Here is a 25,281-nt window from a genome sequence, read left to right as displayed (position 1 = left end):
CTCCTCTCTGGTGAGCTGTACCTCATCAGCACGCATGATGTCTACCCAGGTCGATACCTTTATGCCCACAAGCATGGTTGAAGTCAATGGAATTTTTATTAGGAAACAATCATGGGGGTGGGCGGTGGAGGGGTATGAGGTAGTGAAAGAGAGAAAACGAGGTATAGGGAGAGGTAGTACATTGATTTACCCTTCATAGTTCGTTGCACTACATTTACCCAGCAGAGTGCTCAAATTAGTGCCCTCCAGCTCTCTCCCAATTAGTTTCCACAGAGACGAGGTGTAAAGCCAGTCACTGGCCTCATTACCTCTCCTCCTCTCACTCCCCCATCTCTCTCTGAGTAAACCACCCTCCAACTCTGTTTCTCTGTTTTTTAGTTTTCCCCTCTCTCTCCACTCCAGCCTCTCTCATCTCCTCCACTTTTTTCCATTTCAGTCCTCGCCTGCCTTTATTTGTGCTCTCTCTGCCTGTCTCTTCATTTCAACAATTGTGTATTTCCCCCTGTTTAACGTGCAGAGCAGAAAGAGGAAAGTACATTCATCTCCGGGAACATGAAGTTGGGTGGGCTGCCAGTGACTCCACTACCTGATGAAGAATAGATGATGTTCCTCTTTTGTCGCCGTGACTCTGTGGAACTCTGTAATTCAGCACAGTCAAAGATACTGTATAAATCTTCCTGCCAATATGATAGAAAAAAATCCTTTTTAATTTATTTTAATCATATTCAGACCTTTACTGAAAGATGCATTAACATACAATAGCTATTTGTGATTAGGGGTCAACAATAAAGCATGTAAATAGATTCTTAAAGTTCATATGAAGTAATTTGTTGTTTGTGTTGTTCACACCTCTTTATCCCCTTATTTTCCAGTTACAGAATTATTTTTATTCTCTGACAGAGTGTCTTACAGATACTCAAACAGTATATCCTCTACTGTAATGTCTTTACTCTTCATTTTCTGTTGGTGTTTGAATATCCATAAGCCAGGTAAAGTAGGCAACTGCCCTGGTGTCCCAGACCTTCTAGGGCTCCAACTTCCCCAGATACACTGTCTGAAAATTATGTTCTAGTAATTTGACTAATTTCTAATTTGTGTGGGAATAAACAGCATTAAAGCACAATATCAGCTGACATTTAAGGCAGTTCCTGCATTTTTACCAATCACCCTGTTGTGTAGAGTAAAATGTAGTTTTAATAAATATATTAACTGAATATATATTTATTACATTTTTTATGTGCTCATATGCTGTTTATTTCTAAATAAAGACACGTTTAATCAAATTACCACAAAATAACACACATATGTTGTGTTCAAAATCGAGTCAAGTCACACAACAGGTCTTTTTGGCATCTACATAAAATGCACTGCATTGTGAGATTGTTAACAGAATGTACTGTAAAAAATGTTTGTTCCACTGTGGGAATTTTTCAGGGCACTATAGTGCATAGATTAGGGTGGTAAGTGGGGTAGATGTAGTAAGCTATGTATATTAAACTGTGTGTGATTTCAGACACAGCCACAGCTGTGGCAAGGTAAAGAGTCTCTGCTGGGTGCTTAAAGGCAACAAAATACATATAAAATATACTGAGAGTGTGAAGAACTTGGGGGCCAATAGGGGCCTGCAGCTCAATTTTGCCCTGGAGCCCCCTACCAGGTTAATCCACCCCTGGTCTGTTCCACCATAGTTACTGTTGTTTCTCACTCCAGCTACTGAACTTTTATACTCATAATTTTTTTTAACCAAAAAAGGTTGGTTTAACAAAAGGTCTTGGTAATATTTTACGTATGCCATTGTCTATTATTGAAATCTCATCATTATATTATTATATATTGATCTGTCAGTCAGTCCATCTCTATTGGATGGATTTCCATTAAAGGTATTATGGTGTTCATGGTCCTCTGAGGATGAATCCTGGTGACGTTTCCTCTAGTGCCATCATTTGGTGATTTTCTAACTTTAACTGGCATTCCCATCAACTTCAGCTGTACTTTTTATTTAGTACTAATTAACAAATGTTAGCATTTACATTACATTTACTCATTTGGCAGAAGCTTTTATCCAAAGCAACTACAACATGGAACAACATACAAGCATCAGTCAAGTAAGAGATCAACGAGTTACAATTTACTAATAGGAGCAGCAGTAATACTAGTAGGAGCTATTAACACATATAGCATTATTGGGAAAAATACTTAGGGGAAGCAATAAGAGTTAACAAATAGTGCAATCAAGACAAGCAAGTTGTAAGGAGATAGAAGAAGAAGAGCACAGGAAGTACATGTTTGAGGTGTAGCATGCTAACACTCTAAACTTAGATTGTGAACATAGTAAATATTACACCTGCTAAACATCAGCATTTTAGCATTGTCACTGTGAGCATGTTAGCATATATACGATCTTTATACAGTTAAGTGTGGTGGACATCAGTCGAACAACTTGACATCTGATATCCCACAGATTTTGCATTTTGAAGAAATTATGATTTTTATATTAATTTGACGTATTTGACGATCCTTATTCAGTTATATTAGTTGAAAACAAAGAGTAGCAAAAAATGTAGTAGATTGATCTAAAAAGAATCAGAATCAGTTTTATTGCCAGGTACATTTTCACATACGAGGAATTTGCCTTGGTATAAATTGGTGCTTACAGTACACATGAACATAAATAGAAATATTAATACATAAAAAGTAAGGAGATCAAAAAATGTACAAGTACACAAAAATTACAATAATACTATAATACAATGGAAAAAATAGAATCCATTTTCTCACAGAAACTATGGTATGAGCACCCCTGGTAATATATCCTTGGCCTTGGAACAGAGAAATTTTGCCTGCAGAAAAACAAACACCTTTCCTTCCCTGATCGCACCCCTCAGCAATTTCTCCTCCCTCCCCCCATGTAGAAACCCAAAGAGAATCTGGGTGAGGTGTCAGGCCAATGTACTGCTTGCAAACAAAAGCCGCCCTGTCCACCCCAGACCCAGATGTTCCTTATTGATCCCCCTGTGGATTTGGCTGAATGTAACCGCTCCAAAATCTTTCTCTCTCTCTCTCTCTCTCTCTCTCTCTCTCTCTCTCTCTCTCTCTCTCTCTCTCTCTCTCTCTCTCTTACACACACACACTTCACTGCTCACACTACGTGCATATGCATGGTCATGCATGTCCAATCGAAGCTGGAAGTGCTGTTTCCCCTCTGAAATTTATACTGAAACATCAACCAGCAGTTTGGGACTAGAACTCTCCCGATTATCTCTCTCTCTCTCTGTCTCTCTCTCGATCTCACTCTCTACCTCATGTCCACGATATCCCGTCCTTGACAGCCCCTCTTGGCTGTTTCTGGTTAATAATGTAGCATGCCTCACTGTCTGATGTTGCATTGGGTTGCTGTGGCACCACAGAGAGGCTGTCTACCTTTCTGGAAGACTCTGCAACTGGTTGCCAAGGAGTTGGTTTCAGGGAGGAGGTGAGGGAGGAGGGGGAGTGTAAAGTAGAGGTCTGGCAGAGACCGAGCAACAGAAAACGGCAAAGACAAAGAGAGTGAGAGGAAACAGACTGGGAGTGAGAGGAGGAGAAAAAGAGTAAAAGAGAGAAAGCATATGAGTTGGGAGAAAAGGCAGACTGAGCAAGACAAGCCAGCCCAGCCCTAAACAGTTGCTCATCACACCACAAATGTTATTCATAATGATTAAAAACAGACAAAGCAGGTGGAATACTTCTCTGGTTAGGTTTGGCGTAAGAGATAGGAATTGTGGTGGTGTTTGTCAAACATCTTTTGGGTGGTAATGTAGAGCTGATTGTGTGAATTACAGAGACACTGTAAAAACATGACTAAGCAAACCAGGTAAAAACGCTCCTTAAATTTCCAAAAGAGATGCCTAGGTTTACATTTGAACTTTCCTTGTAAATTCTTATGTTTTCACATGAGAAAAGAAAGACCATAAAGTATTAAGACATGTAGTTTGTGGACTGCATTGTGGGTGGAACATGCCATTCACAGGCTCCACAGTGCATATTTGTGTCATTACAAGCATAGACATGGTTCCTGAAGGAGTTGATGGATTGAGGTGCTTGTCAGTGTTTCAGTTAAAGGTTTTTCCACCAGGTTTATGGCCATGTACACACACATATTCATATATACCGATACACCATTGCTGCTTGATATGTATGTAAAAGCTGACTCTACGCCTTCAAGCCTTAGCACAATATTTTTGCGGTAGTTAATCTGATTCTGTAGCAAGGGTAACACAAGTAGGGTTGTGTCAGAGATGTCTCTTTTTACCAGTGAGCTGCTCCTACATCAATGAGATTGTCTTTATCTGCCTGCTTGCAGCTTGGGCTCAGATTCTGCCCTCTATATACGGGCGCTGGGTCGTGGGAGGCATGTGGGCGAAGGTGCGTGGCATCCGGCCTAATGCACAGCCTGGAGAGAAATACTAACACTTCATATTCACTGTGACTTCAACACCGCCACAGTTGAGGCTCTCACATTTGGATAGAGATTTTCAGTGAATGAGTCACAGGTTTGAAAGATATTCCATGGGACATGGTCTTCTAATTTAGTTGTGGTGTGAAATGAAAAAAGTCAAATGAAAACCGATTGCAGGCATCCATGTTGCGTTGTCAGCCGTACAAGAGAATGGTGTGCTGGGTGTCATCTATCTTTATATAAAAATGCAGTTTATAAAAGTCTTGCCACAAAGTGCTCCTCCTCAGACCCCAGGACTGCCTTGTGTTTGACTCAGGATATTCCCCGCTGTACCACATTCCACTGTTGTTCCGTTATTCTGGACTGGGTCCCTGCCTCTTCCTGCCAAAACACTCCCATAAACACACGTCCAACCCTGAAGTCCTCACTTTGCAGGGGGCATTCCAGAAGTGTTAGTTTTCTGAGCCTTCCTCCACATTCAAAGAAACACATGCACATATACTGTACATGCAGACATGCTGTGCGGTTACCCTTAACCTAAAAATACAAAAAACAACTCGCTTGTGCTTTTGGACTGTAACTGCATACAACAGGAATCATGCTCTATTATAACTCAAGTTTGGTTCATTTTATACACTTTCAGCTGCATAATGTCAAATAGCAATACCAACTGCTGTGCTATCTAGAAAAGGTTTTCTTGTATGAATCATTTTGATGAATGGAAATCCACTATTAATGTGTCTGTGATCCTTTTTAGCCCACAAACTAATGAAAAAACTGACCAACAGATTCTACAACATCACGCTTACCAACAGCTGTTGCCTCACCTTGACTTCATAAATGAAGCTTGTTTCCCTAACTCAGTTCAGCTATAGTGTATAAAACCTGTATTGAGAACATTTGTGAAATGACTTTGCCCTTTTTTAAATAAAAGAGATATCTTGTTGAAACATTTCTTCACTTCATGTTACTGCCTCATGTTTTTTGGCTGTTGTACACTGTCAACTCCCATTACCTCATGGGTAATGGGAGTTGTTGCTTGGCTCTATCAGTAGTACACATTTGAGACACTTGGTGTCTCTTATCAGTCTATGGGAATGATTTCACTCCTTATCATGCTGTTTGCATTAATTTAAATTCTCATCTGATGCCAGTGTCCATTTGATATTTAGTAGCCAGTGACATTTTGTAATAAATAAATCTGTGTTTCAATTTGTATATGATGTAGATAACAGCACAATAACTCTGGCAAATTCCTGCTATGCAAAAGTTTTAACCCATTCACCATATTAGTGCTTTCTCTTTCAAATCTGCACAGGTGCAAGTGTACATACTGTGGTCAGTGTGTTCAGACAAACTCTTGAGGTGTTCCCGACTGAACTCTGCACATCAATTATTCAGTTCGATCACCTAGCCTCCTCGCTGTCTCTGCCTTAGTCTTCCTCCTTACTGTAGAAGGACTTGCTCTGCCATACAGCAGGCGCAGTCAGGGAGGAGGGGGGCAGCCCTGTAGATAGCCTGACTGGAGCCAGAAGAGGGCTGGAACAGGAGTATTCATTAAAGTCGCCCCAAGAGCACAGGCATAGGAGAGGATAACAAGACCCTAGGGTGGCTGGTGTGGGCCCTCACTCCTCAAAAAACATAAATGTATTCCCCTTCATCCAGACAAATCCACAGTCTACTGTGTCAGCAAAAATACACACACACACACACACACACACACACACACACACACACACACACACACACATCCACCTTTGCTGAAACATAGACTCTTCACTTTTTGTTTCACCTTATACTTTGTTCACAAAGAAATCAAATATAGGATAAGGAACAAATTTACAACCTGGGTCTTTTTAAGTTTTGGCTACAGTACAGTACAGTAACATTTACTCAACTACTATTTCACTATGCTGGTCTTTTGCAGGGCAACCAATAAGCAAACCAAAGTCCATGCTGACCTCCAGTGGATTAGCTTCTCACCTTAATGCAGTGATGTAGAAGTGTACTCCAGGGTGTGTCAGTATACTGTGAAATCACTCTTGGGTGGTGTTTGGTCTGGTCTTTGGACTAAGGTGCCTCAGAGCCAACTTCTGACCTCACCCAACCACACCCATCATCAGAGGTGCACGAGATTTCAAACTTTCAATGAGGGCAATGAAACATGCCTTTTCAGTCTGGTATTAAGCACAATATTTTGGGAAACACACTTATTTGCCTTCTTGTTGAGTTAGATACCACTCTCATGTCTGGATGATAAATATTTAGGTGGAGCCAGCAGCCATTTAGCTTAGCTTAGCATAAAGTCTGAAAAAAAAGGCAAGCAGCTAGCCTGGCTCTGTCTAATTAAGGTAACAAAATCCGCCTACTGGGCATCATCTCCATAGCTCATGAACATGTTATATCTTTCTTGTTTAATATAAAAGTGTAAAAACATCAACTCACCATCACAAAGGGATATGTGCCAAACTATTTCTTGGCTGGAACCAGTTGCCAAGCAACCAGTAGAGACTTCAGGAAGTTACTGGTCCTGGCAAAGGAACCAAGGTGCTAGTAGGCAGATTTTATTACGTTTGGACAGATCCAGGCTAGCTCTTTACCCCTGTTTGCAGTCTTTATGCTATGCTAAGCTAAAGAGGTGCTGGCCCCAGCTGCATATTTATTGTACAGACACAGTAGTGGTTTTAATATTCTCAATTCTTCTGCAAAAATGTGACAATATTTTCCCCAAAATGTTGAACTATTCCTTACTGTCAAAAGTGAAAACAAGAATGTCATTTGTTATCAAAATTTGCAAAGCTACTTCCTGGTTCATATTTGACCCTAGTGTACTTTGAAAAAGTGCAACTACAAAGTTTCACAATGCAGTTTAAAATTAGGACTGAGATTTTCTGTGCACTCACTTTCATTTTCGGTTATTTGGTTAAACTATGGATTATTTAAAACCTGCCTAGTTTTCAGAACACTCCTGTTACCTGGGCTTTGCCATGCAAATGTGTCACAATTCCTGGCTGAGAATTGACCCAAACACAAGCTTGGCAAAGGTTAAACAGTTTATTGAACAAAGGAATAGTGCTGGGAGGCTGGGCCAGAGTGGGGTTCCTTCCTTGATCCAGGGCAGGGGAAAACGGAGAGACTGCTGGCAGGCTTATGGACAGAATAGAATGGGAAAAGGTCCAGGCAGCTGGCGGACAAGGTGTTTCTGGTTGAGTGGCAAAACCAAGGCTTGACGGAGGTAGTCTGAGGCAGAGGAGAAAACAGGCTAGTCTTTGCGAACAGACAGCTCAGAAACCTGGCGCAGCTAGGTTATCAGAGAGGCTGGTGCGTGACACCACATACGCGTTACTTCACAATGATCTGGCGGGAACTGGGTGTCTGAGCCTCTCCTAAAAAGCTGTGGCAGTCTGCAGATACAGGTCAGGTGTGCTGATGAGGATGAGGTTAAGGTGTGAGAGGAGCCCGCCGCAGACACGCCCCCAAGATCCCAGGCAGGACAGAGAGAGAGAGAGAGAGAGAGAGAGAGAGAGAGAGAGAGAGCAAACAAAGACAGACGAATAAAAACACCAAGCTCCCAGCACGCAATCAAAACATAAAAAAACTGTGAAACACTCACACACACACATACAGGAGTCACAGCCAGGGACTCGTGACTCCATGTCCATGCAACAACATTTGGTAAGTAATATGTCCTGACAAATGATGGAAATGATGACTATAGCTGTAAAAACTGACTCAGGTCTTTTCTTCTTTTTAAGTCTGTTATCTTATTTTTAGTGGCAATATCACATAACAGCGCTACCAAAAATTGTCATATGTAAAAAAAATAAATAAAAGAAGAAGAAGAATACAGCAGGCAACACACTCAACATACTTGACAGATATTGCATCTTTAATGTTTTTTATCCATCTGTACTATTGGCTATCCAATAACTCTCACCTCCATCTACAAGTATTGAGCAGAGGTGCAGTGTTAAAAAAAGCCATAACTAACTGAATGACTCCTGGGGGAGGCTGCTCTGACTGACGTATGTGTCTCTGGGGTCTCCGAGCTCTAACTGCACATGGCTGTTGTTCTCCCTTGTCTGCCTGTCTGGCCTGTTGGGCCCCATACCACGGCTTTCCAGAAAGACCCCCAAGCGATGCTGCATTCAGCCAGGCTGAGCAGTAAGCTGAAATTAAAGCTGTTTCACTGCGGTTAGTTAAATAGTTGGACAGTGAGAGCATGGGGTGGCCCTGAGTCAAGGCTAAGGCTGTCTGGGCTAGTGAGTGGAAATCTCAAAAAAGGCTAAGCGCTGGGGAGGGGTGAGAGGTACATGTAAAATAATGGATTTGGGGAAACTCTCATAGTGACCTGGTTAGAAGGTTTCTGGTATTTTGGTGAGGTAAAGCATGAATGAATGAATGTGGGTGTATTCTGCAGTAGTGCAAATCTATATGTTTACTGTCACTGCTCCTTTGGCTGCTCGTATGATGGCACAGTGTGAAGGAATGCATTACATAAGATGATAAGATATTCAGTTAACAGGACAGAGTTAGAGTTAGCATGTTCAGTGGTCATCTAAATGTGAACAATGCACGCTGAAAGATATTTGTTTATGTTTTACAAAGAAAATATCAACCTTCAGTCCTTTATTATCCAGCTGCCATATAAAAACATATCCATCCATCATCCACAATGTTTAATAGTTGCTAAATATTTTCCAGTTGCTCTATAATTAGTTGGTAGTAATACAACAGAAAATGCTGATCATGTGGTTGTCTGAGGCTTAGATGGCCTGTGGCTGGACTTCAGCAGAGTTGGAAGTGTTTATTGAATTATATAACAGTTTGGCATAAATCTGGGCTAAGGAGCAAGGGGTGGATCTACAAGGTCCTTCTACCCCCCATGACTTGCTGGGTTTGACCACAAGTCCGGCCCACATTCTTGAGCCTCTGCTCGCTTCGTTTTGAGGGAATCTGTGTGCACAGGCCGTGCTCTGAAAGGGGCAATACAAAAATGAATAAAACCACATCAAACTTGTCAGCAGCACGTTTCCTGACTGATGATTTCATCCCTGGGCCCCTGGTCATCCAGAGCTCACGCTGAAAGTATCATGGGTGATGGTGATCACAGCATTGCATTCACATTTATTTTCTATTTTTATGCATGTTGGATGCTGTACAAGAGAAACATTTTCCTAATGTTTCCAGACTACAGCGAACTGGCAACATATAATGACTGGAATGGAGGAGGGTAAATTCCTACGCCAAGGTCCTTTAAATCCACAGGGGTTCAAACAACCTATGGATCAGTCTTCCAAGAGGAACAGGAGCCAAGACATCTGTGTGACTAGTGAGGACTGATCCCCTCTACCAGAACACTGAAAATAGGAAAACCAGGATTATCTGGTCACATTGAATATCACGGGCATATTCTCGGCACAATAGTACATATATCCTGCCTCTCTGCTATGCATAAAGTGTTCTGTGTCAAATTCATAATGCAATTTGAATAATACATCCCAATTAGCATCTAATGTTAGATGCAAACACATATTTGTGAGGTGGAACTGAAGGGAAACACTAAAAACAGTTAGAATGTGTCTTTCTGTCCCTACACTAATCTACTCTGTGTGGAGGTTTTCATTACTCACTATCCACTGTGTTCCTGTGCAGTGGGGTCTCTGTGCCCAGTTAAGAGTCCCACTAGCCTGAGGGTAAAAGGATGGTAATGGGGATGACGGGAGATAGCTTAACTATTTCACTGCATTATGTTTTACACTTGCAATAATGCAGTAAAAGTAGAAGATTATTTCATCACCGTGTGATTATGATATCCACCATGCTTGTAATTTGACATTTGTATCAAAGATTTTTGAAAGCTACTGGAGGACACACAGCTTGAAACTATGATATCAAGCAGTACTGTGCTATTGATTCACTGAGATTTGTCAGCGGACATGGAGGTTTCGTTTCTTATTTTGCAGAATGCATGCAAAATATCTACAATGTATTGTAAAGTACATCGTATACATGATATGAGTCTGTGTTTGTACATGCAGGAGCATACAGGAATGGAAGCTTGTGTTCTCACATATGTGACCTCCTGTGTCCTAGAATGTTGCCTCCACCCGACCACACCCCCTGGTATACACACACACACACACAGATACAAACACACTGCACAGAAACACACACACGTATTCCACCCTAGACAGGCCAGGTTGCCAGAGCTACACAAACTCCCACCCATTAGCGGCAGGATTCCAGGATAACCATGGCAACCAGTCTCTCACCCCCGGGGAGACGAGCAGTAGAACTGAAAGGCTCCATTCAATTTCCACATCCCAGTACAGCACACACAAAAGGACACACATGCACACTTTTCACACACTAACACACACTCACCGACAAGCACACACTCACAGATTCACACTCACACACACACACACAGACATGGACACGTCCAACGCAACCCACTTGCTCTAACAGCCTCGCAGTCACTCCAGCCTTCCCTGCCTGCCTCCACTGGGGTGAGTGGGAGCTTGTTAGAAAGACCGCACACTACATCCTCTCACCCACGGTCCTCGACTGCACATACACAGCGCACTAGTGAAACATTAATTACACCTCACTCATTGTGATTAGACACACTTTTAGTGGAAGTCGACAGACTCTTTATTTTATGAACAAAGATTATCTTTCTCCCGCACCGGAGGCATGAAACATCTTATTAATGACAAAGTGCTGTACTGGGTCATATCACCTGACTGCATCCACAGTGACAATATGGCATGTACATTCTTGTCTGCCACGGGTTATGTCACATGGCAGATACAGGGAGGTGAGATTGGTATCATGTAGAGTAATTTTCTTTGACACCTCTAAAGTAGGCTATTTCTTCTGTGCACAGAAAACAAAGGTTTGAGAGAAATTATGTAACATAAAACAAGGAATAAGAAAATACTGGTGAAGTGCCGTTACAGTATCAATTCAATGGCTAATAAGGATGTAGTTATGATTGCTAGTAAAAACCCCATCCCACTTGAGTGAGCGCAGCGTGCTCCCCAAGTATCCTCCGTCTCAAACAGCGGAATGTACTCGCTGGGTTTAACCAAGAGGAGAGAGAAAAGGTTAATGATGCACAGCGGGAAATCAACCTCTGAGTATCACAGATATTATCACAGGAAATAGGATAGGGAGCTACAGGGGTGGAAGAGAATGGGGAGAAATAGGCTATATGAGAAGGAGCAGATGATGAGTCCCTGAGAGAAAACTGAAGGAAGGCAATGACAAGGTATGGGCAGAAAGAGAAACCCATAGAAATATAAATGAATGACAAACATAGCTCAGAAACTCAGTGTGCTGATTATGTCCTGTTCACATTAGAGCCCACACAGACCATTAGATGTGAGCCCATCTTGAATCAATTTTGAAATTATCTATTCAAGAAAATCTTGAGTGGCAAGCACACAGCACTCAGCCTTTTACTGGTTGTTTTTGTCATCTCTGCGGCAGATAGAGGGGAGGTGAAGTTGTGCGAGGGTGCAGTGTCTTGTTAAGATGGATGGACAGGTGGGAAAAAATTAGGTCAAATAAAAAAAGGGTGTGGTGCTGTTTTTGGAAACACTGGGGTGGGGGGGTCTGGAACAGGGGAAGGATGGAGAAAGAGTGGAGTGAGGCTGGCACTAATGACGGGTGAGCCCAGGGCCACACAAATACAGCTGTCTCCCCTCCCAACTTCAGCAATGTCAGATCAGCATAATAAAACCCATTGTGTTAGTCTGTGCTCACAGAAACAGCTGGGTGGCTTGGTGAAAAAAAACGATCAAGCGAGAGGAGAATTGTGCATCACCAAATCCTATCATCTCTGCACTGAGCTTGAAGAGTTTCTTGAATAAATCCCAGCGATGCTCAGGGAGACTATGGTTTAGAAAGGAGCTAGTGGTGGTGGATACTTAAACCTCTGGCAGCCTCTGCTTAGACAAATCACTTTGCTTTCATCGAGCTTCCAGAGGCTGACGTCAGAATGTGTCCGGAGAACACTGAGTCACACACACGCAGGCTCTGCTCACCACCTCATCTTTGTATTGGTGCCCTTTGTGGCCTTGAGAAAAGAATGTACGTACACATTTTGAATGATGTCAGAAGTACTTCTCCAACCTCACCTCACACCCTTAGTCCCTTATCGCTGATATCATACAACCAGGTCTTATAGGGCTTAACCCTGAACACAAACAAATAAAGTCTGCTCAAAGACAGTTCTCTTGTATATTGTCTATACTGGCCTTGATCTTCACATATCATTTGCACTTTTATTGGATGGACATACATGTAGGAGGATATCTGCCTGTCTGACTCACTCCTTGTCTGTCTGACCACCCCCTCCTTCTAGCCTGCCAGCACTCTCTTTGTGTCTCTCGCTGTCTCTTTCTCCTCCTCTCTTGCCTGTGTTTGTCTTAATCATTGCTGAGGTGATGTGGGTCAGGCAGAGCCAGTGGATAATGTGATTAGAAAGGGCTCAGGCACAAAGTCTCCACTCTGATCATTCCAGTCACCTGGGACTTCAGTCCCATTTTTCGGGGATCTCGAGGTGGAAAATGGCCTCAATAACATCTTCTTGTTACTTACGGTGTTTGAGCTCCACCTCACCTCTTTTTGTGTGTGTCACTAGGGCAGCACGTCTGTGTGTGTACATTTATATATATATATATATATATTTGTTATCCCAATGTGTGCGTGCGTCCAATGATACTGAGTGTGTTTTTACAGGCCTCCAGAGGCTGCACAGATGAATGGAGCATTGGATCAGGTAAGCCGGGCAATACTTCCCAGCATGTGCTGCAGCTGGCCCCGGGGGATTTTGGAGGAGGAAGAGTGGCTCTCGTCAGGAAAAAGATGAAGAGGATTTAGACATGACAGGCGTGTCATTAATCACAAGATTCTCCAGGCGGTGTTCGTGGGTCTACCTGCTCTCGATGGAAGGAACCAAAGCAATGGAGTGGACTAGTCATGGGAATCGGAAGTGTGTACATGTGTTTAGTTCTGTGTTTCTTCTGCAGCTTCATTATTTCCCTTTTCCCTTCTGCTTTTCCTGGCTCTGGCCATTTACCATAAGCCCCTCTGGCAGCTACATCCATGACAGGTACAGAGAGAGAAAAGCACTCTGTAGGAAGCAAATCTGTCACTGTGCTAACTAAAACATGTCAATGTAGTGGTGCTGTGTCTAGGTGCACGCTTGTGCATGCCTGTACAGCGCGGACAGCTGATTCGGATCCAAGGCAGCTATAGTGAAGAGTTTATTTCATAGCTTTAGAGAAGGATCTGTATCTGCAAAGTAGGGAGATAGGGGGAAAGACAGGGAGAGAAATCAAGGCACAGCTTAACTATGAGATGCTGTGAAATGTGTCTGTGCCTGTGAGTGTGTGTGTTCGTGGCCTCAGGGGAGCCAGCTCCTCTCTCTGGACTAGACTGAGCCCACCTGAGTCTCTCACCCAACCCTCCAGCTGTTTCCCTCTCCACCTCCAAACCTTCCCCCATCACCCTTATCTCCATCCTCCAAATTCAGTAACTCCCAATCTCTGTCTGCAACTACAAGGCTGGTGCCGCTCAGATGAGCTGATGTATTTCTGCCGTTGTGATCTTTGTGTTTTTGCCTTCGAACTACATAATTGATTTGCATTGCGGATAGTCGTGCTGCAAAGTAAAGTTGTTGAGCTGTTGCAAAGATATTCCATGACCTGTAATACTTTGTACTGACGACTGTAGCCCAGCTTTTAGGCTGCACCACAAGCGGAGCAGTATGAATTCCCATATAAGGCAGGAGGACCCTTTCTAACCTACTACCTCCTCCTCCTCCACTCTCCCTCTTCTACCCCTTCACTCCTTCATTGCAACCAGCACTCATTCTTCCTTTTCTGCCAAGTCTGTGGTCTAATGACCTTAACACTCACACACACACACACACATAGGCAAGTATCTTATAGAGGGCTGCCTGAGAACAACGGTCCTGTGTCAAACAGTGGGGATGTCTCAGTCATTTTGTGTTTTCACTGAAATACCTGTCCGGACATCTGCATCACTGCATTTTTCTTATGTAAGCTCCACAATACCAAAGCTTCAGATCAAGCCTCACAATTCCAATGGGAATATGAGGAGAGCGGGAAACAGAGTGGGAGGTTGAGATGGATTGAAAGACGATAATAGTGAAGTCGGAGAGAGAGAAAAAACACAAACAGAGCTGATAAGACCTTCGGCAGAGGAAGTGTCGTTCCCAGCCAATCCCCAGTGGACTCCCAGTATCCCACTCTTCCCCTGCTGCAGGATGTAACCTCATGTGGGAATACGTAAGGAATGTGGCCCCTTTTGTTTAGTGTGCGATAGGCTCCTGTTTGGCGGTCATTTGTGTGTCTTATGTGTGACAAGCTCCAGGCTTGGCAGAGGTTGATCAAAGCAACACTCAACAGTCCTTTCTGGGTAAGACCCTCCTAAGAAAACAGTGACAGGTCTTATGGCTTCTATCTTTCAAAGCCCCGCCTTGGCTGATGGAGCTCTCGCTGAGCTCACGCTGTTGTTCACATTCATTTTTTACTGGATGTTATTTGGTAAATGGGCTGTACTTGTGCAGCGCCTTCCTAGTCTTCGGACCACTCAAAGTGCTTTTACACTACGTCACATTCACCCATTCACATACTGATGGCAGAGGCTAATGTGCCAACTACTCATCAGAACAGAAATAAACATTCACATGCATGCATACATCGATGGAACAGCCATCGGGAGCAATGTGGGCTTCAGGATCTTGCCCAAAGATGCTTCACATGCAGAAGTGAGCTGTGGATCAAACACCAACCTTCTGACCTGATAAGTGGACAGCTGCTCTACCAGCTGAGCCATAGCCGCCCCATATTTAACACTATAATTTATATTAAAGTGGATAGTGTTAAACAAATCGTTTCGTAGAACTGAAATGTTAACGTTAAGTTTGTGGCATGACATTTCAACCAGCATCTGCCACATAGTTAATTTTAGTTAGCTTTTTACCCATTTATCCATTACTCTCAACATTAGCTAACTATTTTAACAGTTATCCCTTTCTAACTAATCTTTACACACTGTTATTTGTACTGCAATACAATACATCTGATGGGAAATTTACATCGAAGTAAAACTTGGCGGTGTGCAACATTGATACCTTTAATTAAATTAACTGACTCTGTCTAATGTATTTCTTTCATCAGAAGGCAATATTTATTTCATTCACTACATTAGGGCTAATTCAGAAATGTACACTCAGTTGAATATTTAGCCTACAATTTCAGAGGATTTTTCCCCCTCTGGAGACCTATAGTTCTCTTTGCCCAAGGCACTAACAAAAAGTGCACTTCTTGAAAGGCCTTTAAACAGACTCTCTTAAACTGTCGAAGCCTACCATAACCTTTTACGCAATAATAACGTCTAGGTCTACACACAGAGACCACTTCAGCTTGAGGCTACGTCCTGCACTTGAAGTGCCACCTTGTAGAGCAGTAAAGGAACATGATTTCTTTATGAGAGCATACTGAGCAAGAAAGGCATTTGGACATTAGTAGACCGAAAACCAGGCAAGGTGAAGTTTATTGAAGAATTCATGACAGCTTCTTTGCTTTTGTGTAGCCCTCATGTTGACAGAAAAACAATACATGTATTATTAAGTGTCTTTCCTAAAAATACAGAGATACAAGCACTATTTAACAGTCAGGACAGAGCATCTGATGTAAAATAAAGACCCTTCGCTGACCACAAGGATGCACAATGTTAAGATATTGAGAAAATGGCCTCATACTCCAAATAATGGAGAAGAAAGGCCATTGTTAACTTTTGGCACGAAGGAATAAGATTAGAATCTTGAGTAAACAAGTCTGCCTGTATGTATTTTTAGTGTGTCAACTTTTTACTTCCAATATTTGGTATCTTTTCAAGCTTTTGGTACAAACCTAAAGAGTGCTGAAAAGGTGTGGTGACAAAAAAGTTATTACATTTAACATACAATAAATCACAGTATTTGGGATGAATTCATTCATGTTTCATTCATTTTTTTTTTTTAAACAACCACATCTTTGGTTCAATAGTCAATTATATGATGCACAAATACTGTAGATAAGCAAAATACAGGCAATAAAGGCAGGAATGCTGTGTAGGATTGTATCCTATGCATCCTTCGAAAGAATTCAAAATGAGTTATTTGATATGTTTCACTTTCTGAACTGAGAATCACTGATGTTCAGAGGTGACTATTTCTCCATTATTTATGAGAGGTTTGGTGCAAACCTTTGCAACGTCACCTCAATTACCACAAGAACATTTCAGCATTACAGGGAAAGTCAGGCAGGATTTATTAACCTATCAAACTTTATGTGAATTACTGTCTCCCGTAGCTTCGCAAATGTAGGCAAGTGCTCTGGGTTTATGCAAATACACAAGGTTGCTAAACAAACACATCTTGCATTGTAAGCCAAAGGATTTGTCCGCTTGGAGTAAAGTTTGAGAATAACAACTTTACACTGAAACGGATACAAAGGTGCCACCACAACTTGTCACTTGTCATCACCTTGGTTTTAATTTAAGGGTGTTTTATGAAATCAGAGTCAAGCCCAGGACTGTTTTGCTTTCAGTCACAACTGACGATGGTGAGTCAGACCCGGATGTTGGATAACACAAAACTGAGAAGGGAGCCAGGTACACTCTTTCAACTTATCTGAACTGTCTGCCCATACACTCAGCCAGTTCACTTTACAGCTTGTGTATATGTGTGTGTGTGTGTGTGTGTGTGCGCGCGCGCACACATACACTATGTATGTATAGTACCCTGTATCAGGAGAGACTCATTTCCACTCAAAAGGAAACTGAATTGTCATTAAGTTTTCTTTTGCAATCTCTCTACTCACCTAAACACTTGTGTTTCATCACTGCAAACATGTGTGATTAACTGCAGATATGTGTTGTCTTAAAATCTTGAGCCAAACAACACTAGCTGCTTGTAGTCCCACCTTCAAGAACCACAGGAAAAGATGAAGTTGCTAGTTTTGTCAACCCTCATGCTTACAAAAACAAAAATGTCATACAGACTTTTACAAAAGAAGAATGTGATGTACATTCAGATCACTCCCCCACCATAGTCTGTTTTTGGTGCCTCCTGGGGAGTGCGAACTCTGCTTCAGTGTCTGAATGTGGTGCTAGGCGACACCGCGGTCAGTCACACAGGAAACTGAGAAGGCAGACGACCTCACATCCTGCCTGAGCTTTGGAAGAAACACTTCCTCCTTAAAAGCAGCAAGTGCAAGAGCTAAAGATCTCTCACATGAAGGCAGTGGTACTGTGCTGAGAAATGAGCAACAAGATACTATATGTCTGCTGAAATTTAAAGCCTAACATTGCAGACGTGCACCCAGATGTCTCTGATCTTTGGAGGGAAATTACATTCACAAAAAATTCAAGTGAATAAAAGGACAAATAATGCTATGTGATTACTCTGAGGCAGAGTTTCTATCACAGACACAAGTTCAAAAACACCAAAAACAATCAGGTAACATCTCCAGGATCAAACACTGGTAATGGCTATAAGTTGAACCTGAGGTCCAAAGGACTGTTTGCCAACATGCACCTTCTGTTCACTGCTTTTGTGGTGCTACTGAGACTGGTAGTAAATACATCAAGGCAGTGCTCAAAAAGATTTGCAGAGGCAGACACATTTCTCACTTGTGTCAATCTAGAAAATCCCCCTGTGATTACCAAAAAGATCTGAATAGGGAAGGATGGTGTACATCTTGATCTCACCTTCAAACTGGCAGTGAAACACGAGACAAAACAGCAGCTTTGATGCACTGATGGAACAGTCTGTTTGCTAATATAACTGAAACCATCCTCCCACCACTCTATTTTATGCTGACAAAATATCTCACGTATATTTTCCATACAGTTTTTAAGTCTCATGTCCAGACATCACACTTTTACAAAACGCTGCAACTCTTGTGCAGCAGTACAACAATAGCTGTGGGGCTCAGCAGCTTTCCACCAAAGCAGTCGCCATTTGTTCACTTCAGTCTCTGCCTGTGCATCTGCCCAGAGCAGCCAGCCCCCTGGTTGCCATCAGGGCTTCTTGGCTGCAGTTTTGGCTTTCCCGTTGGGTCCTGTTTTGATCTGGGTCATCTCCACATCTGTCAGGGCGTCAGGGGGAAGGCATGAGCGCATGCGTTCAATGGTCTTCTGGTAAGCTGCCCTCTCCTGCTCCAGAGAGCGAATCATGTGCTTCATTTTGCTCTCCCGAGAAAGGAAGTTCTCTACGCTTGTCTCCAGTGTCTGAATCTTCTGCCGCGCAGCCTGGAGAACACAGTCATTGTACCTCTGTTAATACAGGGAACATGCAAAGATAGATTGGATAGAGTGGAAAAAAAACATTCGCATTCTGAGAACTCAACTAGAAGTCAGCACTAGTATGACTTGGCCACAGGATCACAGCACAAAATCTCAACAAAAGATAAATATGGTCGTAGATCACCCCGAATTCAGAATCCACATTTAACAAGTGTAAATCACTGGTTGAATATTGTATTGTAAGTTATCCAACACCATAGGTTTAAGAATCCACTACTTTTTCTATGTCACATCACATGTGAGAGCAGCTCAATATCTCCTTGACCCTCATGATAATATGAGGACCATCAGGTGTGAATTTAGCAGTTCTGCTGCACAGAATTACAAACTTCGGATCAAAACGCTAGGAATAGTTGCAAAACACCAGCGTTCAAGCCCTTTATCTTGCTATAATTTCCATTGTGTTTTTAACTTATGTTTTAGTGCCATCTATTGGTAGTCTGAGACACCATCAGTGGCAACTGCTGTTAGTCTCTTCAGAAATATGACAGAGCCGTTTACAAGTCCATTAAAAGAAGGAATTTTAAACTGACCAGTAACTTAAATACCTCCCACAATTACACATAAAATCCCTCAAGCATGAAAACAATAAATAATACAAATCAAACATGTATCAAGCATTTGCTGTTGTTTCACAAAATCATTCCCAATGATGTGGATGAAAGGTAATAACAAATCTAAGTGTGATTCTTCTCTTCCTTACCTGAAGTTTTTCCAGCAGGTCCATGTTCTGTTTCTTCAACTGCACATTCGTCTTTTCTAGTTTGTCGAGCCGGTCAGAGTCATCAGGCGGTCCAGCATCTAACAGCTCATCATGCAGGACATGGTACTCCACCTCGTACGCGTGCAGCTGCTTGGAGATGTCCATCTCCATTACCTGGCAAACAACAGGTTATACAGATAGTATATAGTTTATTGATATTATTACAAATTAATAGTGAAGTCAGGCAAAATTAGTCTGTATAGAGCGTTTAAAGGACGGGTTTATATTTTTCTGTAAACAAATCCCATGAAAAGACCAAAACCAACAATGACTTAATTTATCTACTGTCCATCAAAATTACTATTAAAATGATTAAAACAGAGCCACAACGTTGCGCTGGGTGACATGTTCCTTTATTACAATGAATATGGGAAGTGTGGTTAATTTTGAGTCAGTCCCAACTTATACCGCCCTGCTGCTGAAAATTGAGTGCCACACACAGGCTGGGAAGCATCGAGAGATGACTAACACATTGTTGGTTTTAATGGAATTTGTTGGCAATTTTTATTTGGTTTTACAGTTACTGTTAATTTGCTGGATAATATTTTCACAATTTACTCAGTCAAATCCTGAAAAATAACAACCAAAAATATACTATTGTAATAAATCTAAACAGACTGAAATCTTTTTGTGACTGAGGCTAAACACATACAGCAACAGTATTTTTGCCAAGGGGTACTGAAACAGAAAATGTTTACATTTTACTTTAAACATCATTTTGGCTTACAGATATCAGAGTAATTGCATTGCCTGAAGTGAACTCACTTGAGCTTTGGCCAAGATGTTTAGCTGCTTAGTCTGTAATATCAATTCAGTTTACCTAAACTGCAAAATAATATGTGTCTTGTCTTGCATTATGGTATATACAAATACTGGATCTTTAACAACATCACACCTCTAAACACATTTTCCACTATGCCAACTATCGAGAAATCTTTAGCTTACCACTACAACAAAGCTGGGGTTAAGTGGTCACTCATGTACAAAGATTAAGTTTAAATATGCTTGATTATCAGGGAACCTAGGACTGTATTTCATATTGTTTCAACTACTCATTCTGTACCTTCGCAATGGTCTCCTCCATCTGTGTCTGAGTGAGGGCAGGAAGTGTAGTTTTCAGATAGTCCACAATGCTCTCAAAGCTGTCACACTCCACTATCTCCCCCTCATGGCTGCTCAGCAGACAGAGGGCCACTTTAAAGATCACCCCGGTCCCTTGGACAAACACAAAATCTGAACAAAAAGGCACAGCAATAAAAGATCAATGCTTTAAACACTTTTCCTTCAAGCTGTATGTATTATGAGGTTATTTTAATATCTTCCACTTAGCATTATGCTGATAAGCATATTTGTTTGGGCAAACACAGGCTGCCATTATTCTTTAAATATACCAAAGATGCGGGACACAAAGCTGAGGGGGAACTGTGAGGCGAAGAGTGTGAGGAACCAAGGCGCTGCGTAGAGGCTCGGGCTGATCTCGTGCTCCTCCAAGTGATTGTACAACTCACGGTGGTAGTCGTGCAACAGTCTGGAGAGCTGGTACATCTGAATCTGGGATGACACAGACAGTGTGCACAGGCATAAGACACATTCAAAAAGATAATACACACATGTCAAGACATGCTGTGCTAGAACAAACTGATATACCTGGATCTGCAGGAGATAAAGTATCACAGGGCAATCTAAGAATCACTAGCTGACAAGTTAACTTTTACCCAAGAAGGGATCTGTGTTGTTCTAGAGACTTGCCCAGACACGCATCAAGGCCAAGCATTTGATGAGCTGTACTAATGTGATAACAATGTGTTACAGTGATCCTGACAAGTGCTACAGTGACATGCACAGCAGACAGAAAGCAGAAGCAGAAGTTAGCTCAAGCTAAAATTAGACTGTTATCAGTCTTACAATTTCCTGGCCGTTACAAAGAAGACAAGTAATACCTTTACCTTCTCGTACTGAACCACTGCACAGAGAGAACAAATTCCTCTTTGGATTAGTCTTAACAGAACAGAAATGCAGTGTAAAGAGAACCGAGAGGCCGCTGGTTGGCTAAATGGTTACCTGCTGGAGATTAAACATTACCACGCCTTCTGATACATGCACCCCCCCACCGCCCTGTGAGGTCAGCTGATGTTTAACAGAGCAGACGTGCAGGTGTGGTTTGAATAAGAGGTGGAGACACTTGACTACTGTTTGCCGTTGCTAACCAATAACCCAACAAACCCAGTGTGCTTGTTACTCACACACTGTTTCTAATAGGTTGGAAACATTATGGACTTTATTTAGTCTTTATTCTGAGTGTAATGCGACAATTCAGGTGAAAATTTAAGCAGTCTATGTGTTGCTGTTCTCAATGCCTTTTGGTCAGATCTACTGGAGGAGCTGTAGGGAGTATTGGTATGCATTGCTATCTACCACAGTGTCTTTTATTCTATATTACCAGTGTTACTACCAGCATGAAATTCTATTCATAGTTGCTTTAATGTTCAGAGGACTTTTTTTCTGTAGTACCAAATCTACATTACATCTACATACAGGACACCACTTTATTAAATAGTAAAGCTGTAATTTGGCTCTAACTTGACTTTTGTTTGCAAGTGAATGTCAGTGCAACAAGTAATCATGTCTGATGTTGAACCCTAAATTATCTTGCAGGAATTAAATATAGAGCATTCTGTAAAAAAAATGTTAACACACAATAATGACATCCCTTATATTCTAATAAAATGTTCCAGTGGTCCATCCACCCATTCACGCACTGACCTGCAGATGGACCATGTCAGGTCTGTATTGCTCCCTGATGCCAAGGTCATACATAAGGAACTTCAGCATGTCAAAGGCCTGTTCTTCGTTCATGTGCAGCAGCAACACTCCAGCCACAAAGCTGATACCCTGGCAGTAGCCAACCTGTGTGGTACAAAAGAAAAATACACAATATGTACGAACAAGTGCATGACTCTGACCACACTCTGGCCTTGCAGTGACACACTTAGGGGAGAGGAAACAGGATTACAGTACGTACCTCTGTATCCAGCAGAGAATAGGCCTTCAGAAGGTTGTAGAGGGAAAGCTGCCCTGCACCCAGCTGGGCTGAGAAGTACTGGTGGGTGGGGAAGGTCCGGCCTGAGCAGGGAGACATCTCAATGTTTACATCTGGAAATGCACTAAATGTTTATAGTTTCTGTGAGCTTTAAACAGTACAAGAAGAAACATTAGGGAGAAGTTTTGTTCGCCTGTGAATAAATAAAACTAAGAAGAATAACAACCAAACTACTACTACTATGCTATATACTATATTAATAATAATGATAGCTTCTACCTACAGAGCAGCTGAGGCTGCAGCCATACTTAAATTTCAAAAGCTTCCTTCACATGCATTATTCTGAATAACTGTCCCATCCATGACTAAATATGACACAGTCAAAGTCCATGACATGTTCTCCAAGACTGTGCGGTCCCCCTTTAACAAATCTGTGCACACCTAGATCCACCAGAATGGCATGCTGCTGTGCAGTGAGCTGCTTGAGCAGGTCATGATAAGGGGTGTCCGGGGTGTGCTGACGCTGGGGCAGTCTGTGACGCAGCCGGTGCTGATGGGAAAGGAGCAACCAGATCTCCCCACGCCTGCTCTTGGGAACACCTGCACACAAAGATGGAGACTACATGTGTTCGCTCAAAACTTTACACATATACCGCTGTAAGAAGAATAAGAGATAAAACCTTTCTCTCAGACAAAAATGTACAAACACACGTCTCTCACCTTGGCAGAGTACACGATAAATCTCCTCCTTGTCTTGCGGGACAGTCGTTCTGCCTGGGGCTGTCAGTTTTCTCTCCCACAATGCCTGCGCATCTTTGGAGCACTGCCCCACTTCCTGGTAATTCAGCTTCATCTTGCGGATGTGCAGCTCATCTCTGCTTGCTGCAACACAATCACCAGAATAAAAAGAGGTGAAAGAACACATTCAACATCATTCTGTCAGTGAAGATTTTCTTGTTGCACCAGAAAATCAAGACCAAAGGCCAACAAAAGAGCACGGTATTTCTGATCTTGTAGCTGATTAAAAGATTGTTTGGATATATTCCCACACACCTTTTGTCACCTGTTACCACAGAAAACCTACAACGTACACACAAGCAAAAATACCCACAACACCAAAGACCCATTTTTATTATGCTGGAGACTTGGAGAAGCTACATCAAGACAGTGCAGAGAGGTATGACAGACAAAATTATCATTCCTGAACATGCAAACAAAAGAACATGAATTAAATAAATACATTAAACCAACAACTGAAATCATGCAAAATATCTAACTGCCATGATCTCAAGGACTTCTTTTATGTCACTTACCTTCTATTGAAAATGGCTATTCACAGTTAGGTCCTCAGACCAGCATTGGTGTCATAGTGACAAACAAAGGGAAAGAGATGTGTTGTTATAATCTAACATATAGGCTAAATGGAACAGGTGCATCCCAAGGTTAAAAAACTCTCTCCTCTTTTACTCTATTCTCCTCCCTTTCACTTAGGGCAAGTTATTAATGTATCACACCAATTTTTGTCCAGTGTTTGAGCTAAGCATGCATAACACTGACACACATTTTTGACTTTTAGAATTTACAAGGAGGGGTTCACTTCACTTTGAAGATGCTTTTTTGATAATTAAGTAGCTAATTAACTTTCCCATATGGCCTCTACTTCCTCTTCTACACTACTTTCTCCTCTGGCTAACTAACTTTAACTTCCTGTTAAAAGGAGGGGAGGAGGAGAGGAAAAAAGGAGGGCAATATTTCAAATGCTGTATCTTTTAACAGTGTTGGGCAGTAAACGCGTTACTCAGTAAGACGTTACAGTAATAATATTACTTTCCCCAGTAACTAGTAATGTAAGGGATTACTATTTCCAAAACAGTAATAATATTAAGTAACGCTGCGTTACTGAACGCACCATCCTTGACGTCAATGTGTGACTGCGTTGCAGTCAGCGGCACCGGACTTTGTTGTTCATGTCCGCTGATAGCCAAAACCTAACTTTTCTTTCCACAGCTTTAAGTAGCTACTGCCATTATTGTGTCACAGCCTAAGATGCAAAGAACATTGTCGTCTATTATAAACTCTGTGCGACCAACAAAAAGCTTTCAACCGCAAAAAATTGTACATTTAATTCACTGAAGCATCTGCTAAAGCAGCACAGCAACATGAAGCTACGGTCACTGATTCTTGGACTCGTCAGGAGAGAGTGGCGTTAACGTAACGTTTTGTAAAACTACTGAATACGGCTCTTATTAACAGGCTAGATGTGAAGAAAAACAGTAGTTCAAAAGTCGGGATTTACTTGCTTTATTTTTTTATTTCAGCCGGTGCCGTTAAGAAACGTTATATGTTCCCCTTCGAGGGAACTCGAACTGCGTCGGTTACGACACTATGGGAACGCCTCTAGGCGAAGCAGGTCTGAACGTGAATGAAATCACTCCAATCCTATTGGCTTGTTGCTAGAACGGTAAGGTGTGACGGAATAACCGGAGGAGTATAAAGCACACCTGTACACACTCATCATTAGCTTTTTTTTATTCAGCAGGCGCTCTGTATGTTGTTTGAAGAAAGCTCCAGTCCTACAAGCAGTGTGTCTTACCTGAAGAAGAAGTCTACCAGCATGTCCGGCAACCAGATGTACAGAAGGTGTGTTTTTTT

At 41.9% G+C, this 25,281-nt stretch overlaps 1 protein-coding gene across 4 annotated transcripts in view; it reads right to left on the bottom strand.

Moving 5' to 3' along the window:
- Window positions 1-16,011: 16,011 nt before the first annotated feature.
- tbc1d4 (TBC1 domain family, member 4) overlaps window positions 16,012-25,281 on the bottom strand; it is a 33,700-nt gene continuing 24,430 nt past the window's right edge. For 3 of the 4 annotated variants that reach the window (XM_046054866.1, XM_046054867.1, XM_046054868.1), the window contains 8 exons: window positions 23,350-23,511; window positions 23,071-23,229; window positions 22,612-22,712; window positions 22,353-22,496; window positions 20,981-21,140; window positions 20,653-20,822; window positions 19,530-19,703; window positions 16,012-18,772 (listed from right to left, as the gene is read on the bottom strand). In XM_046054866.1, coding sequence (XP_045910822.1) covers window positions 18,542-18,772; window positions 19,530-19,703; window positions 20,653-20,822; window positions 20,981-21,140; window positions 22,353-22,496; window positions 22,612-22,712; window positions 23,071-23,229; window positions 23,350-23,511 — 1,301 coding nt within the window. In that variant the 3' untranslated portion in view covers window positions 16,012-18,541. Of the gene's footprint in view, window positions 18,773-19,529; window positions 19,704-20,652; window positions 20,823-20,980; window positions 21,141-21,535; window positions 22,241-22,352; window positions 22,497-22,611; window positions 22,713-23,070; window positions 23,230-23,349; window positions 23,512-25,281 lie in introns of those variants that run through there. The other variant, XM_046054869.1, reaches the window with a different exon arrangement.

Source organism: Micropterus dolomieu, linkage group LG07, assembly GCF_021292245.1.
Source record: "Micropterus dolomieu isolate WLL.071019.BEF.003 ecotype Adirondacks linkage group LG07, ASM2129224v1, whole genome shotgun sequence".
NCBI lineage: Eukaryota > Metazoa > Chordata > Actinopteri > Centrarchiformes > Centrarchidae > Micropterus > Micropterus dolomieu.
This window is presented reverse-complemented; position numbering and strand designations above follow the sequence as displayed.